Here is a 15028-nt window from a genome sequence, read left to right as displayed (position 1 = left end):
AATATATATTTTACAATTTTTAATAGGATTATTTATTTATGTTATTGACCAACTTTAATAAACATGGAAGATCTTATTTAGTTTTACTTCTTGCTTATCTGTGAATTATTTTGAGGCGTGGAATGATCTCAAATTGCAGTCATCTCCACTGCAGACATCTGAATCACTTTAGCAAGAATAATTTTGCGGAAATGGGTGAAGAGATGCAAACTAATGTTTTCACCTCAAATTTGAGTATATAACATAAGAATAAGTTAAAATAATCAACTTGAATATACTTTAATACAAAAGTGGATCTGTTTGTAAAACTGTTAAAAAAATCAATTTTTCACCGAAATTCACAAACTTTAGGCCATATGTACGAAATCTAAACGTACTGTTGTAATTTAAAAATACTTTTACATTATTAAACAATTAAATTCGAGTAGAGTTACATGATGTTTGTAATATTTTTTTTCAAACTTTAGGCCCTTTGCGCGAACTGAGGATAAAAAAATGGGATTTTTCAATATTTTCCATTTATTAGTATGGAAATACACAACTTTTCCGCGTATAAAATTTGATGTTCGAAAATTCGCATTTCTCTACCCATCCTAATATATACGGTAGATTAAACGGAAATGCATAACAAAATAATACAAAAATCCGAATGAAGACAAAAGATGAAAATTAAATAAATGGAAAGAAGAAATATATATATATTAGAGATTTGTCTAGAAAGGAACTAAACTTTCTAAATATAATGTTACCTACCGTTTTTGGAAGTTATTCAGATTTATCCTTCTTCAAAATAGTTTCGTCTACTATTAACGTATTGTTCCCCAGCGCGTCTTCCATTGCTGGAACGCACGTTTTGGATGAATATGGAGGCCTCGCAACAATTTTTTTTTGTTATTTCTTCAGTGAATTGGAAATGACGACCTTGGAAGATGGATTTCAACTTGTGGAGTAGAAATAATCATGCAGGTGCCAAATCAGACAAGTATAGTAGTTGGGCTATAACAGTCATATAATTTTTCGCCAAAATCTCCCTAATGAGAAGCATCAAACAGCTAGGAACATTGGTATAACGCAGTATCCATGTTCCATTTCTTTATAATTATTATTCTACCTAGGTATATTTTTTAAACACACTATCCATGATCCATCTATGATCTATGTTGAACAGAAAATTTCATATCTTTTACATTATCCTTATTACCTTTTGGTGGAAGTTAATCAACTTTTGGTTGTTCATAGCACGATATCCACGTGTCTCAAGTTAATGGAAAATGAATCCAATAAAGACGACTTGAAACTTACTATTTTAAATAGCACATCATTTGCAAGAAAATCGCTGAAGCAGTTCATTTGAAGAAAGAAATAGCTAAGAGCGGAACTAAAAATGCACACACAGAACTATATACATATTCCTTCTACATAAATGCAGAAGACACCATCCAAAGAATATTTTCTTTTACTTATAAGCACTTTTAATACTTTAATCTCAAGGCTGTTCCATTCAGACCCTTTTGACCCAGGCCTTTCTGTCCTTGCACTTTTGTCTGAACCTGTCTGACATGGAACCAATCATTTTAGTGTAATAGCTAGACCATTGTTGAGTTAAAAACTATATCCAAGCAACATGTGACAGCTGGCAACGTAAGTAGAGTTGGCCTAGTTATCTATTAGGATAAGTAATACTCAGAATTAAAACATATTTTTTATTCATCTGGAAATCAAATAAATATTAACAAATTTACGTTATAAAGCTTAACAATGCCAATAACAAAGCAAAGTAATGATGCAGAATTGAATCTTAAAGGTAAACGTCCATCTAGAAAACTTCAAACGAAATGTACTAAATTACTAAACGATTACAGAAAAGGCCGCGATGTTAAAATACCAACAACGAAGAAACTCACCAAAAAGGAATCTTATCCGCGTTTGCCTGTTGTTCCCGAAGTTTTACTGAAAGAATCAAAATTTGCAGGTCGCAAGAAGAGCGTAGAACTTCATCCTGAACTCCGAGAAGAAGGGAATCCGTTTAGCACAACTTTCAGCAATGATTTCGTGAGGATCCGAGAAGACGAAAGACATAGATTGAAGCAAATAAGAACTGTATACAACAGTGTACCTTTACCTGACAAATCCAAATATGGAAGAGTTCAGCCTGGAACCATTTTGAAAGAAACCTACATTGAACAAGGTAATTTGGAAGATGAACTTCCGGAAGGAATGACGGACTGCTACTGGGGATTTTATACTGAAATTGCTGGAAGAAATAACATTCATCCCTTCAAAATTCAGAGCTACAGAAGTCAAGTAAACTCTGTTTTTCAAACTAAACTTAACTCAGGGTTTAAGAAAGATGGTGTATTTAGGTTGATGGTAACTCAAGAGAAGGAAATGCTGTTACAGAAAAACACTGAAAAGAAATTTGCCAAACAGTGTGAAAATTATAATAAATTCCTTGATCATTCGGCAAACGAAGCAGAATCCGCCATCAAAGAATGCAAAGAGGAATGGCTATTTAATATTGCTCTAATTGGTGAAAAGATGGCTCTGTGTCAGGAAGTAGATTATCTACTCTACAACATTGGGAAACTGAATGTTCTTTATGAGAGTCAAAGGGTAGTTCAAGACTTAGTATATCGTATGATGGAGATATGCTTCCCAGAAGACGAAAAAATAAAATCAGCGATCGCTGCACGAACAACTTCAACGTCTGAACGAAAGAATTTAATAGATTTAAATGAAATAACACAGTACTATTATGAAAAGTTTGTCATCAATATTGATATTGAAGGAAAGATAATAGATCCAAACGAATACTACCAAAATCCTATAGAAATATTGAACACTTTTGACATCCTTGAGACCGACAGTATAAGATATTTAGAAAATGTAAATGAAGGTGTACGCTTGATAATCGAGATAAAAGAACTTACGGAGAAAAGTTTGACAGAAACCATTTTAGAAAGTTCTCGACTAAAGAACATTTTAGCACTACTATCTGCCGAGGTTGCTAAACAGGAAGAGCTAAATGAATACTATAAGAATACAATAGGTTTCCAACTGTATGACTTTGAAAACACTAAAAATGTGCCGACATTGGTAACAACGTATACAAAGACTTTAAAATCTATTTGGGAAACTGTGTCAGGTGAGGACTTATACATACATAAATAACTATTTAACTAAGTTTTAAGGATTACAAGTAGAACTCACGCTCAGTAGAATAAGCCGTTAGGAATTTACTATTTTCAATCAGAAGAAACTAGTGTTGCCCACGAGGCAAAACGAGACGAAAAATAAAATTTTCGAATCTCACCTCGTAAATATTGTAAAACCCTAGTCTTGTCCTGATTCTTGAAAAATTTTTTCTTATCTTGTCTGTTTCTGTAAATTTAAGAACAAACTTTCTGTCATTATTTTTTCTCAATTTTATCAAGAAGGTATCAGAATCTTCTGCTTCACAAGAAACCCACGAAGAGTGTATGTATTAACAACATTTAAATCATATTTATTATTGGAGTATATTGTGTAATGACTAGCGTATCTTTAAATGTTGACATATGCTCTTCATTGGATTTGAACAACCACTATATATATTCATGTAACAATAAAGCAATGTTCGAGATCTAAGCCTTGGATGAACTAGCCAATGAGATTTGTGGAACTTCTTGTCTCGTCCCGAATTTAAAACGCACTTCTGCTCTGGATTCTCGCGTCATGTTCTAGCGAGATCATAATATTTGTCAAAATGGAGGATAAATTACCTTAGAAGTTGTAGAATGAAGCAACCAGTGCCGTAATAGATTGTCTATTCGAACATATCGAACCGTCGTACAATGACATAATAATGATCACAAGCACTTTTCTGTATACAGAAGAGCAATAATCTCCCAATTCATCTTTACAGATACTTATCAAGAAATATTTATCAGTAAGACTAATCGCAGCCAAATACACGTTTGGCGTGAACATATAAGCTCGGGCTGTGCTATTGCAAAACCTCCGGTGAGAAATTTGTTCTCAACAGGTGAATATTACTAAATGTTGAAGCAGTTCTCTTTTCACTAGGAACATACAGTATACCAGCCAAATCGGATTACCACATCATAGCAATGGCAACGTCGCTGTAAGTGAATTGACGGATGTATAAGTAGCACTCAAGATCAGATGTTCATTTGGCTATCGCACAGAATCAATGCCATACACAAATGGGCTTTTGAACTTTACCCTTTCTTCCAACAAGATGTGATAGTTGGTTGATTGAATTGAAGTTCAGCGTCCCTTCGAGCACTGAGGCTACGTGAGACGTGAATCTGTAGCTTAATCTGGGATCCAAAGAGTTAGAAATCGAACCCAAGTCCTCCGTGTCAAAGACAAATATAGTAACCATAACCATATAGCTACGACCGAGCTCTAAGGTATGTGAAAGAAACATTTACAATATTAAGATACATACAAAAAAGAATGAAACGGAATGAACTTCGGAGCTTGAACCCCATTTAATAAATTTGCGTACGCTATAGGACTAAATATCGAGAATTATAGCTGTTAAGAATTTAGTTAATTTTTAACCGATATCAAAAGAAGGAGATTCTCAATTCAGTCTGTTTGTATGTATATTCAGAGCATGAACACTAATATCTTCGAAGTAGACGGATCGATTTCGATGATTCTGATTTCGTTTAAAGAATTTATCTTCTCGGTGGTCCCATATAAATTTCTGTACGATCTGATCATAATGCTTAAAACTAGATTATGGAACACCTCCACGGATAATGGATTAACTACATCAAAGTAACCTGCTTATATGCAAACATACATTTTTTTTAGCACGATTATGGTTGCATAACAACACAGGAGATGTACTACGAATTTCTGAACATTTTTGTAGTACACTGAACCACAAAAGTATCTCCCCCCTAAGTGCTCTAATTCCATTACTTGGGGTCCAGGTCATTTGCAGTTGTGAGAACTCCTAGACGGATGCAACTCAACTTACACGTAACTTTTCTCGGCATTAACAGCAGTGGGTAGCCCTGATCCAGGTGTATACGCAGGTAAAATTGTAAAGTAGGTTACTAACGAAACAGCTCTCCATTCTAAGATGAATCTGTATGATTTGGATCGTATTTTCCAAACAACACCATACATTTATCTCAATATTGCTGTGTATGTAATGTATTATTTCTTTATATACTGTATGTTTAGAGAAATAAAAATACTGACGACGAAATGAATTAGAAAATGCTTGAAAGTAGACGAAAATATCAAATATAGAACAACTGCAGGAAGTAAGTTTGTAAATGATTGCCTCCATTGAGAGACTTCTCCAATTCTCCTTATTCCAACATCTTTTTCTTTCTAAAGGAGAGATCTTGCTTGTCAAACTGAGTATATATTGAAATTGAAATTGAAACATTTAAAAGAGATACAACCTGGCCGGGATTCGAACTTCGGTCCGCCGAATAGAAGTTCAATACGCTAACCACTTACCTACCGCGTCAATTCACCTTTCATCTAAACTTTTAGCTACTTAAAATCGTTGCATGTAAGACTATACAAAAACTAATGCTCGGAAAATGAGACCGTTCCTTATGAGTATCACAATGACTTTCTCGAGATTTCCTTCTTTAAACCAAAACAAGTTATATAGACGTTTCGCAATCAGGAACATATCACGAAACATTCTTCAAGTTCAGGCTACGTCATCGTTTTCAGCGATGGTCTGGATTTACTGTACACTTCTTCTTTAACTTCTAGTTTCCAAAGAAGAAAATAGGGTAGAAATTAATTTAACATTCTTTGAATTATATCAACACATGTACAAATAGTGTGTGCTATGCTTATCTAACATAACTACTAGTTTATTTTCTTATCTTTGTATAAGGAATTGATGGCAAATTGTGAAAGTACAGAATTGTCGTTTCAGCGACCCGGGTTCGAATCCTGTGGTGCCTTTTATTTCTTTATTGGAAGGTATTGTTTACGTAACTGATATTGTAATTCTGTTATTCCTTTATTATTATTATTATTATTATTATTATTATTATTATTATTATTATTATTATTATTATTATTATTATTATTATTATTATTATTATTATTAATGCAAAGTCGAGATTTGGCTACATATTTTATATTGTATGAATTTTCTGATTGGATTTCAAGTCTTTTTGTTGAATAACCAACACACACCATTGCAGGGGGTTTGGAAGAGGGAAATATCATCCTGTTGCTTTCGTTTGTTTACTTACACGCTACACCAAACTTGGATAAGCCTGCTACATTTTCACCTTTCTATATCTACGGGAAGTACCCTAAAGGGTTTGATGATCATAAGAGAGTAAGTGAATAAGTGATGAGTAGGGCCCGGAAGTTGAGGAAAATTCCTCTTTTTTAGAGTGCCAGAAGACGAGGCTTAACATAATATATGTTCATTTTGGATCATTGTAGGCCAGAAAATGGTGAATTTTATTTGTCCTTTTTTGCGTTTTTCGGCTTTTTTTTGTTTATTGGTCTTTTTTAGCTTTTAATAGGTCTTAACGTCATTTTTTGCCCTTCATCTTTCGACAATAAATTTACTGGTCATTAACTCGAATCACCACCACCACCTCTTAAACATCTTTTCTTTAGTAAAGAAAATTCAAAAGACATTCTTCAACGACTGGACCGATACCAGATCTGTAACAATCACAAGTCAGGTAAGGAGGCGTAACAGTGTCCTCCAGCAAGGGGGGTAAGGATGGGGAAGTTTTCTTATTTTAGTTTGTACTTCAGTTTGTGGAAGAAGGACAGACCGTTAACCTACCAGAAGCTTGTATTTCTTGAGCGTTATATCCATTAAATACATAATTCTAATTAAATTGGGTCTTATTTTTTCCAGTTTTTAAGGTCCCTTTTTTTAAAGATATTTTAGGTTTTTTTATAGATCCTTTTTAGGCAATTTTTAGTTCTTCAACTTCCGAGACCTAGTGATAAGATTAATGAACTTTGCGTATTAACAACATTTGAAGTATCAGGTTGTCGGAAAAATCATGTTGCATTTCTGTAAAATATGATGAATGATGATTTGTGGATATACTAGGGTTATTCGGATCATGTAATAGTTATGTCATGAAAGCTAAGATCTTGAGCGTTTTGAGTATTAATATTGCTCTTTGTTTGGTTTGGTTTTACAGATTTGACCAAAGATGGCGTGGGTCAATGAAAACTTGACACACGACTCACTGACTCACCGCATAACGTGACCCACTAGGACCCACGACCCACCATGACCCCCACTCAACGTGACCCACTCGGACCCACCACTCACTATGACCCACTCGGACCCATCACCCACCATGAACCACTGACCCACCAAATCACATCGTCATCAACTCTGACACAAGATTCACGGCCTCTTCTGTACTGACTAAAGAGTGAAAAAACAAAGTTGTGAAATTTTAATCGGAGTTTGAATTTCTACGGTCAATCGCTTAAGCGCCGCTCTGTTACAATAACGGTGCATCTAAACTTTACGATATAAAATGGTAGTGTTTATTATGAGCAAAATTACGATGAATTTCACAGTGAAAAAACAGATGAAATTTGAAAGTCCCAAATCAAGGTAAGTAGACCAACGTACAGAACCTTACATTTCAAATTTTATGTCTATTTTTCTCACAACTTTATGGGTTGATTGCCCTGTGCTCTAAGCGCTTCATATAATAAACAAGGTTCATCAATTATTATAGTAGAAAGCGCATGGTAAGCATATATGGATATGTGATGCGAAGCACTGTATTTTTTGTTTCTCAATTAATATCGTAATATCGATCGTTTTCGATTATTTTTACAAACTAACCTACTATCAATTTACCATATATACAAAATGCCGCCTCTTCCCGTAAAAGAATGCTAGGACACGTTCTGTTTATTTTTAATAAAGAGTTAATATACTGAATTTCAGCTCCTTAAGTTTAACAGTTGTGAGATATTCAATTTTTTTCGCAAAATTTCGGATCCCCACTATCCCTTAGGATATTATTATAATAAAAACAATATGATAACATCCCAGTTTGGATTAAGGCCTAACTATATACCAAAAGTCATTTCATTTGACTGCAATTTGGCTGTGGTGATTAGGCACACATAGTTACATTCAATTTTTTCATATAATAATTTATATATTACACTGATTGAAAATGTACTTTTTCCATTAGTTAGCTCCTCTAAAACTCACAGGCTGTGTGTCTCGAAAGCCAAGTAATAGTATACGTCCTATTGCTATTATTACAATTTCAAATATCAAGATCCAAAAATGCCTCAAGTTCTTTTTTCACTTAAAAGATACTCATCTCAGGTAAGTAAACAGAAACAAATGAAAATGGAAAATGGAGGCCTTGAAAGTAAAACGTAGACAAATTGGCTAGTATTCAGAAGCATATTTTTAAATAACGCTCAACCCTACTCATAGAAGCTAAATACGCGGTTCTGGTTAGTTGGAGTTATCAGTTTCTCGCCACTTACCATGAATATAGCAGAAATCAAAGGGCTGTTACTGGTGGTTTTCGTCGGCGAGCGTACTAGAGCAATGAGCTAGTAATGATAATTGCTTTTGGTATGGGTTCAAACCCAGCCCAAGGAAAGATTTTATTTTTATATTTTATTCTTTAAATTTTCAAAGCACTTTTTGATTAAAATAAAATGAAAATAATAGAAGATACTATTATTACGATACGTTTGCAGTTTTCTGAGTTTAGCAATACGAATACACAGTATAAGTAGTAGTAGAAGGAGGAGGAGGAGCAGGTTAGAAGCCCCGCAGGGCTCGTTTTGTTTTACCTTGACTGTCATGATATAAATTTAACCTGAACTGCTTCTTGAATTTTCTTCATCTTCAATTCCAACAAAGTGACAATTTTCTTCTATCACTACTATAAACCACAATACATACACCAGAAGGTTTGGACAATCGCAAGCAGCAACCAATCAGAAAATGTTTGTAGTTTCTATGCCTAGCGTCGAAGGTGAAAAATTATGCTGTTCAGAAGATGCTGTCTACAATGCAGTGAGCAGAGTGGGTCTGTGGGTGAGAGTGGGTCATAGTGGGTGGCGGGTCACGTGGGTGGTGGGTTCCAGTGTCACGGTGGGTAATGAGTCGCAGTGGGTCACAAGCCCACTCCAACTCTGATTCTGACATTACATAGAAGATGAAAGACCAAAAATTGCATGTTCTCCATATTTTATTGTTTTACTTCAGTCAAAGGAAAAACGTGTGAATAGTGTTCGTTGTGATTTTTACTGTCTTCAATGTTTCTGTGTTTTTGCCCCTGTTCTTAAAGAGTTACAAGAAGAAACTGTAAATGTGAGTAAAACGCGTAAAAATAGGAAACAAGGTATTGAGGAAGGTTCGTTCAATTAGTTAACTTTTTATAAAACTAATCCAGTGCCCTGAAACAACAGATTCCAATCAATATGAATATCTGTCCAATGCCGTGCCGTAAAAAATCAGGGCCCGAGGTGAGAGCATACGGCAGAGCCTCCATACATTTGAGTTGTTAATTTAAAGTTGAATTCTCTGGACTATTCTTTCTGCATAATACTTTACTATTTTATCATAACTGAAATCAGAAAGTTTCAGCATTATTACACTGGAATCGTAAAAGTGTGTAATTACTGAATTCACTGCATATCCAGTTTTTTCCTTCTTCCAGAACAGTGGTGTCTTAGAGTAGTGGTCTAATCGTTAGTTTCATAATGTTGAGGTTGCGGGTTCGATTCCGGCTGTGGCAATTGATGAAACTTTTATAATTTGCAATATTGATACTTCTAATGTATACTAACATGAAAAATATTCAACTTCTCTGGGTCTAAGAGTTAATATGGCTTCCTCACAGGTGAAATGCCAAGAACACAAAATTACGTATCAACCTTCATTCGTAACTGTCTGGGAACGTAACGTGTTTGGACAAGAATCGATAAATACATAAGGGCTAAACACGTCCTTACTGCTGTAGTATGGGCCAAAAATGGGTTCCAAGAAATTGTACCTAGCTGTGCGCAAATTGCAAATAGTGATCGAACTTACAACTCTAGTCACGAGAGTTATCCTATTTATGATGTCACCTCGCCTTTCTACTAAGTAGAAGGGCGAAACAAATATTTATATCAGCTAACAAATATTTATATTCCATTTCTTGTTGTCATAAAATGAGAATTCTCTGTAAATCCATAAACATAATAATATTATTGCGTTCATGTATAAACCTAAGAAACATCTGACATACTGTGTATCTTTTCTGTTCCTATGAATATCTTCGACTTTGTCACGTTTTCTTTCCTTCTGTGGAAATAATAATAATAATAATAATAATAATAATAATAATAATAATAATAATAATAATAATAATAATAATAATAATAATAATAATAATAATAATAATAATGAAATAATAATAATAATAATAATAATAATAATAATAATAATAATAATAATAATAATAATAATAATAATAATAATAAAGGAATAACATAATACAATAGAATTTCATCAACATTACCTGCCCATACAGAAAAATTAATAATTGTCACAACGGGATTTGAAACTAGGTAGCTGCAATGGGAGTTTCGTTTCACATGTTTTTAAACAAATCGCCCCAACCGGAGTATTATTCGCCACTGGCACCTCATGTCCTTTCGACGTATTCCAAACACTACAGGGACACGAACATAGAAATACTGAGGACAGTTAAAATTCTGACCTTGCTGTTTAGAGGAATTCGAACTCCTAGTGGATTGCGCCTCGTGATCAGAAGCCGAACGAACGAGATTAGTCGGTTAGTGCCACCGGCTAAATTCGCCACAAATTCCTCATATATTCATAAACTATAAGAAAATAAACTAGTAGTTATGGAACATAAACATAGAACTGTCTATTTCTAGACGTGTCGATACAATTCAAAGAATGTGAAAACAATTTCTGTCGTCTTCTTTGGAAATTAGAAGTTATGGTAAAGAAGAAATGTAATGTAAATCAGGACCATTCCTGAAACCGATGACGTAGCCTCAACTTGAAGAACGTTTCGTGATATTTTCCTCATTGAGTAACGTCAATATAACTTTCTTTTGAATTAAACAAGGAAATCTCGAAGCAATAAGACAGTCACACAAGCATTAGTACCTTGTTTATATTTTTCCATGAAACGATTTTAACTAGGTATTAGTTTGGGTGGAAGATGAAGTGGCGCGTTAGGCACAGTTCGCTCGCACTTTCGAGTAGGTCACATCGCTGATTCGTGTGTTCTGGCTGAGTGAAGCTACAGCTACTTCTACATTCATCGACGTGCGTTGTGGTTTATTTCTATCGTTTATAACTTTCAGTTTTCTGGTGCGTAGCACTTTGAGTTCTCAGTGTTATCAGTTTATTCAGTTGCTATTTGAGCGGAGATTTCGTAGTTCTAGGCCAAATCCTAGCCAGATATATCTCTGGTTAGCCGACCAGTTTCCTGGTATTTTTGAAAATCTAAGTTCACTGCAATTACATGCGGAGTCATATTGTATTTTTATTAAGTTTAAAAATCAATGTGCTTATGAACAGTTTGCATCAACCGCTCCGGTTTCTGTTGCATTTCACTATTCGGACGGCAGGATCGTCGTAGCAGTCGGGGGTTCAGTGACATTAATACGTGTGTACGATTACCCTTTAGAATGTCCTCTCTCGATCCTTGAAGAACATTTTCGTCAGTATGGGCTGGTTCGTAAAGTTGAGCCCCAATTATGGAGTGCGTCTTTTTCCTCTGGTATAGACAGGGAGTGCGAGTTATGCATATGTAACTCCAGAAACATATTTCGCCCCGTATTATAGTGCAGGAGTGTCGAGTCAGTGTTTCGTATGAAGGACAGCCAATCACCTGTTTCCAACGCCAATCAAATTTACATACCATCTCCAATTGCCCTCTGAAGAAAGGAAAATCTACTCCCGCTCTCGCTAAAGAGACCCCACTTTGTGTGACCGAGATTTAAAAAGTACACGGTCGTGGATCCAGCCGGGCCCTCGACGTCCACTTTCAACTCCAACTCAGGCCCCTTTCAGGTACCTGTAATATCTGATACACGTTTGTTTCCTGCTTTGCCGACGTTACAATCTACTACTAAGTTATGCAATGACTCATCGAAAGTTCCAGGTGTTCACGACTCACATCCAGCATCTGTACCTTCCCAGAATAATACCCAGATGGAAGTTCTACCTATTGCTTCATTTAATCTTTCCTCCCAGGAAGTTTCAATGTATTGAGTGGTTCCCCTATTGAGAATAACGAAGCTTTAGTAACCTCTCAAGAAGAACAAACATCAGGGTCAATTACATCTGACTCGAATTATAAGCAAAAACGAAGGAAAGTGACTCTTACTTCTATAAAAAACATAAAAACACAGCTTTGTTTCTGAAGATGCCCCGAGACAGAGCGAAGGGAAACAAGAGAGCTCCGTTCCCAGGTTCGTTCTACCTCTGACTCAGAACTGCCGTGACGAATGGTGTTTACATTCTGTGCAGCTGCCTATTGTACTTGAACTTCAGTATGCATCAAGCAGTGTGTGTTTTGCTAGCATGTGTTATAGTATTTTTCTTTTTTTGGAGTCCCAAGTGTATTCTTTTCCGGGCATGTTCTTTTCACAATGTGTGTGGTGTTTATAGTTTTGACGGGTCATGTATTCTTTCATTTTAGTAAGTATTTATATTATTCTTTTAACCTTTCGGCAGTCGCGCTGTTGTAAAAAGTACAACAGTGTTGTTGTTTTTGTTGTAAGTCACTAACTGACTGAACTGAGTGAATTGCAACTGACCGAATTTATTGCATGTGTCGTTTGTATTTTTATTTATTTTTACTATTTTAAATGTGACAATGGGATCACAATGTGAATATAAGTCAATAACATCTTTACTGTTAAGTGTTGTAAAAAGTACAACGCGCGACTCCCCGTGTTACATAAACAGACGCGACTACCGAAAGGTTAATATTTGTATGGTATATAATGCCTTCAGCGAAATCTTTTCAGGTGCTTTCGATTAGTATACACAGAATTAGTTCATAGCATAATAAGACTCTACTAAAACACTTTATTGACAATCGACGTCCAGACGTCTGTTGTATTCAAGAACTACCTTCCAGTGATTAGATTTTCTCAGTGACTATGATTCAATTGTAAATATAGAACGCTCCACTGGGGTTGCGCTTCTGATTCGTAAGGGACTTCACTATGACAGAGTGGTACTGTCTCCCGATGGCCGAGCCATTCGTTGTTATATTCTGAATGTATGTTTTCTAAACTTGTACAGCTCTTCTGGCTTTGTAAGTACTCAGGAAAGGGAGGAATTTTACGCATCTACGATCCCATCACTATTACGCCCAGGTATTTCGCATAGTGTCTTGGTCGGTGATTTTAATGTTATATCCTGCTCCGCCATGTACTTCGTTGGTTGAGCTTGTCCGAGTTTTGAAATTGAGAAGTCGCGTTATTCGTGCCTGTCTGAGCATTTTTTCATATTGCTCTGTAACTACTAAAAGTCGTATCGATAGGGCATATCAGTGGCGGCGTTTGGACGTTAAAAGTGGGGGGGCAAAGATAAGATCTGAATATGTGTATATCAATGTTAGTGTTCCTAGTTGTTTCTAACACTTTGTTTGACGAAAGGTTGTATAACTAATAGGATACTATCTTTTTTCAGTTAAAATACCGTACATCGTATTTCATATTTAATTAAGTAAATTGACAAGAGCAATGCACATAGGTACTAACCCTTGATTCCTTGTTCATGAACATCTTAAAATTCTGTCTGGGAAATTGTGTGATCAGATTATTTAATAACATATTTATAAAACAAATAAACAGAAAGGATATTATTAATCATATTAATGAATAATGAGGCTTATTTTGTAGAAGTTATATTGAAACTGGGGATTAATGAACAACTTACATTTTTAATTCCACACTTGCCATTAAATGTATGTTATTACTCTTAGAAAATGAAAGACAGTAAATACTACAAGATATGTTACGACACAATTGTAATATTAATTCCTTTGAATTGCAATTAAAACGCAATTCCTGTAGCTGTCTTAACCCCATGAGAAGACATATAACCAATATACACTTACGCAACGACAAATATTATATGGTCCATTTTTTTCTATGAACCAGTAATATATGCAAAAAACTTTACATTTCCAAATGGAACTATATACATTATCCTTTTTAAGTTACGACTTTTTAAAGGTAAATTATTGAATTTCAGTCAGTCAACTACAGCATCATCCCGATTTATCCTAGGATCATGGTTAGTACCTCATTCTTTTCAGAATAGAACAACCTTTCATACGGTTCCATATTCCTATCATGTTCCTAAGGAGGGAAATTTTGAGGGAAATTTAGACTTTTTCTGATTTTTTCAAACTTTGATCCCCTCTGGACCCCCTTTGTTAACGCACATATCTCCAAAATCAACTGAAAAATACGAAGGGGTGTACTAAATGTGTATAAAAAATTTCAAACTTCTATCTTGAAAACTAAGTGCGGGAAAATGTTTACCAATGAGCTAAGAACATTCCCACAATGCCCCAGATGACCCGGATATAATATAAAATTTTCCTGAGACATCCCTATTTATCCTATGATCATTGCTCGTACATCATTTCCTTCAGAATAGAAGATACTTTCAAACGGTTTCACTCACATGTCTCTATCATGTACCTGAGTTGTGAAAATCATGAAAAAATGGATTATTTGTTTAAAAAATATTCCTTCTTTGTACTTTCTTGCCCCTCTGTACCCCCCTCTTTTAACGTAGAGATCTGAAAAATACTAAGGGGTGTACTAAATATGTACAAAATTTCAATCTTCTAGGTGCAAAAATAAGCCCGCCAAAAACATCTCTACAATACTCCAGATTCCCTTATAAAAAGGCATCTCAGGTAAAAATTCCCTGAGACATCCCTATTTACACTAGGATCATGGTTCGTACATCATTCATTTTAGAACAGAACACCCTTTCAAA

General features: G+C 35.1%; 1 protein-coding gene across 1 annotated transcript in view; it reads left to right on the top strand.

The window, feature by feature from the left end:
- Positions 1-1625: 1625 nt before the first annotated feature.
- The window catches only part of LOC145666900 (uncharacterized), a 29551-nt gene continuing 16148 nt past the window's right edge, over positions 1626-15028 (top strand). Inside the window, exon 1 of the mRNA XM_081734491.1 lies at positions 1626-3145. Coding sequence (XP_081590617.1) covers positions 1759-3145 — 1387 coding nt within the window. The 5' untranslated portion in view covers positions 1626-1758. The remainder of the gene's footprint in view (positions 3146-15028) is intronic.

This window comes from Thermobia domestica, chromosome 1 (assembly GCF_964235325.1).
Source record: "Thermobia domestica chromosome 1, izTheDome1.hap1.1, whole genome shotgun sequence".
Taxonomy (NCBI): Eukaryota; Metazoa; Arthropoda; class Insecta; order Zygentoma; family Lepismatidae; genus Thermobia; species Thermobia domestica.
This window is presented reverse-complemented; position numbering and strand designations above follow the sequence as displayed.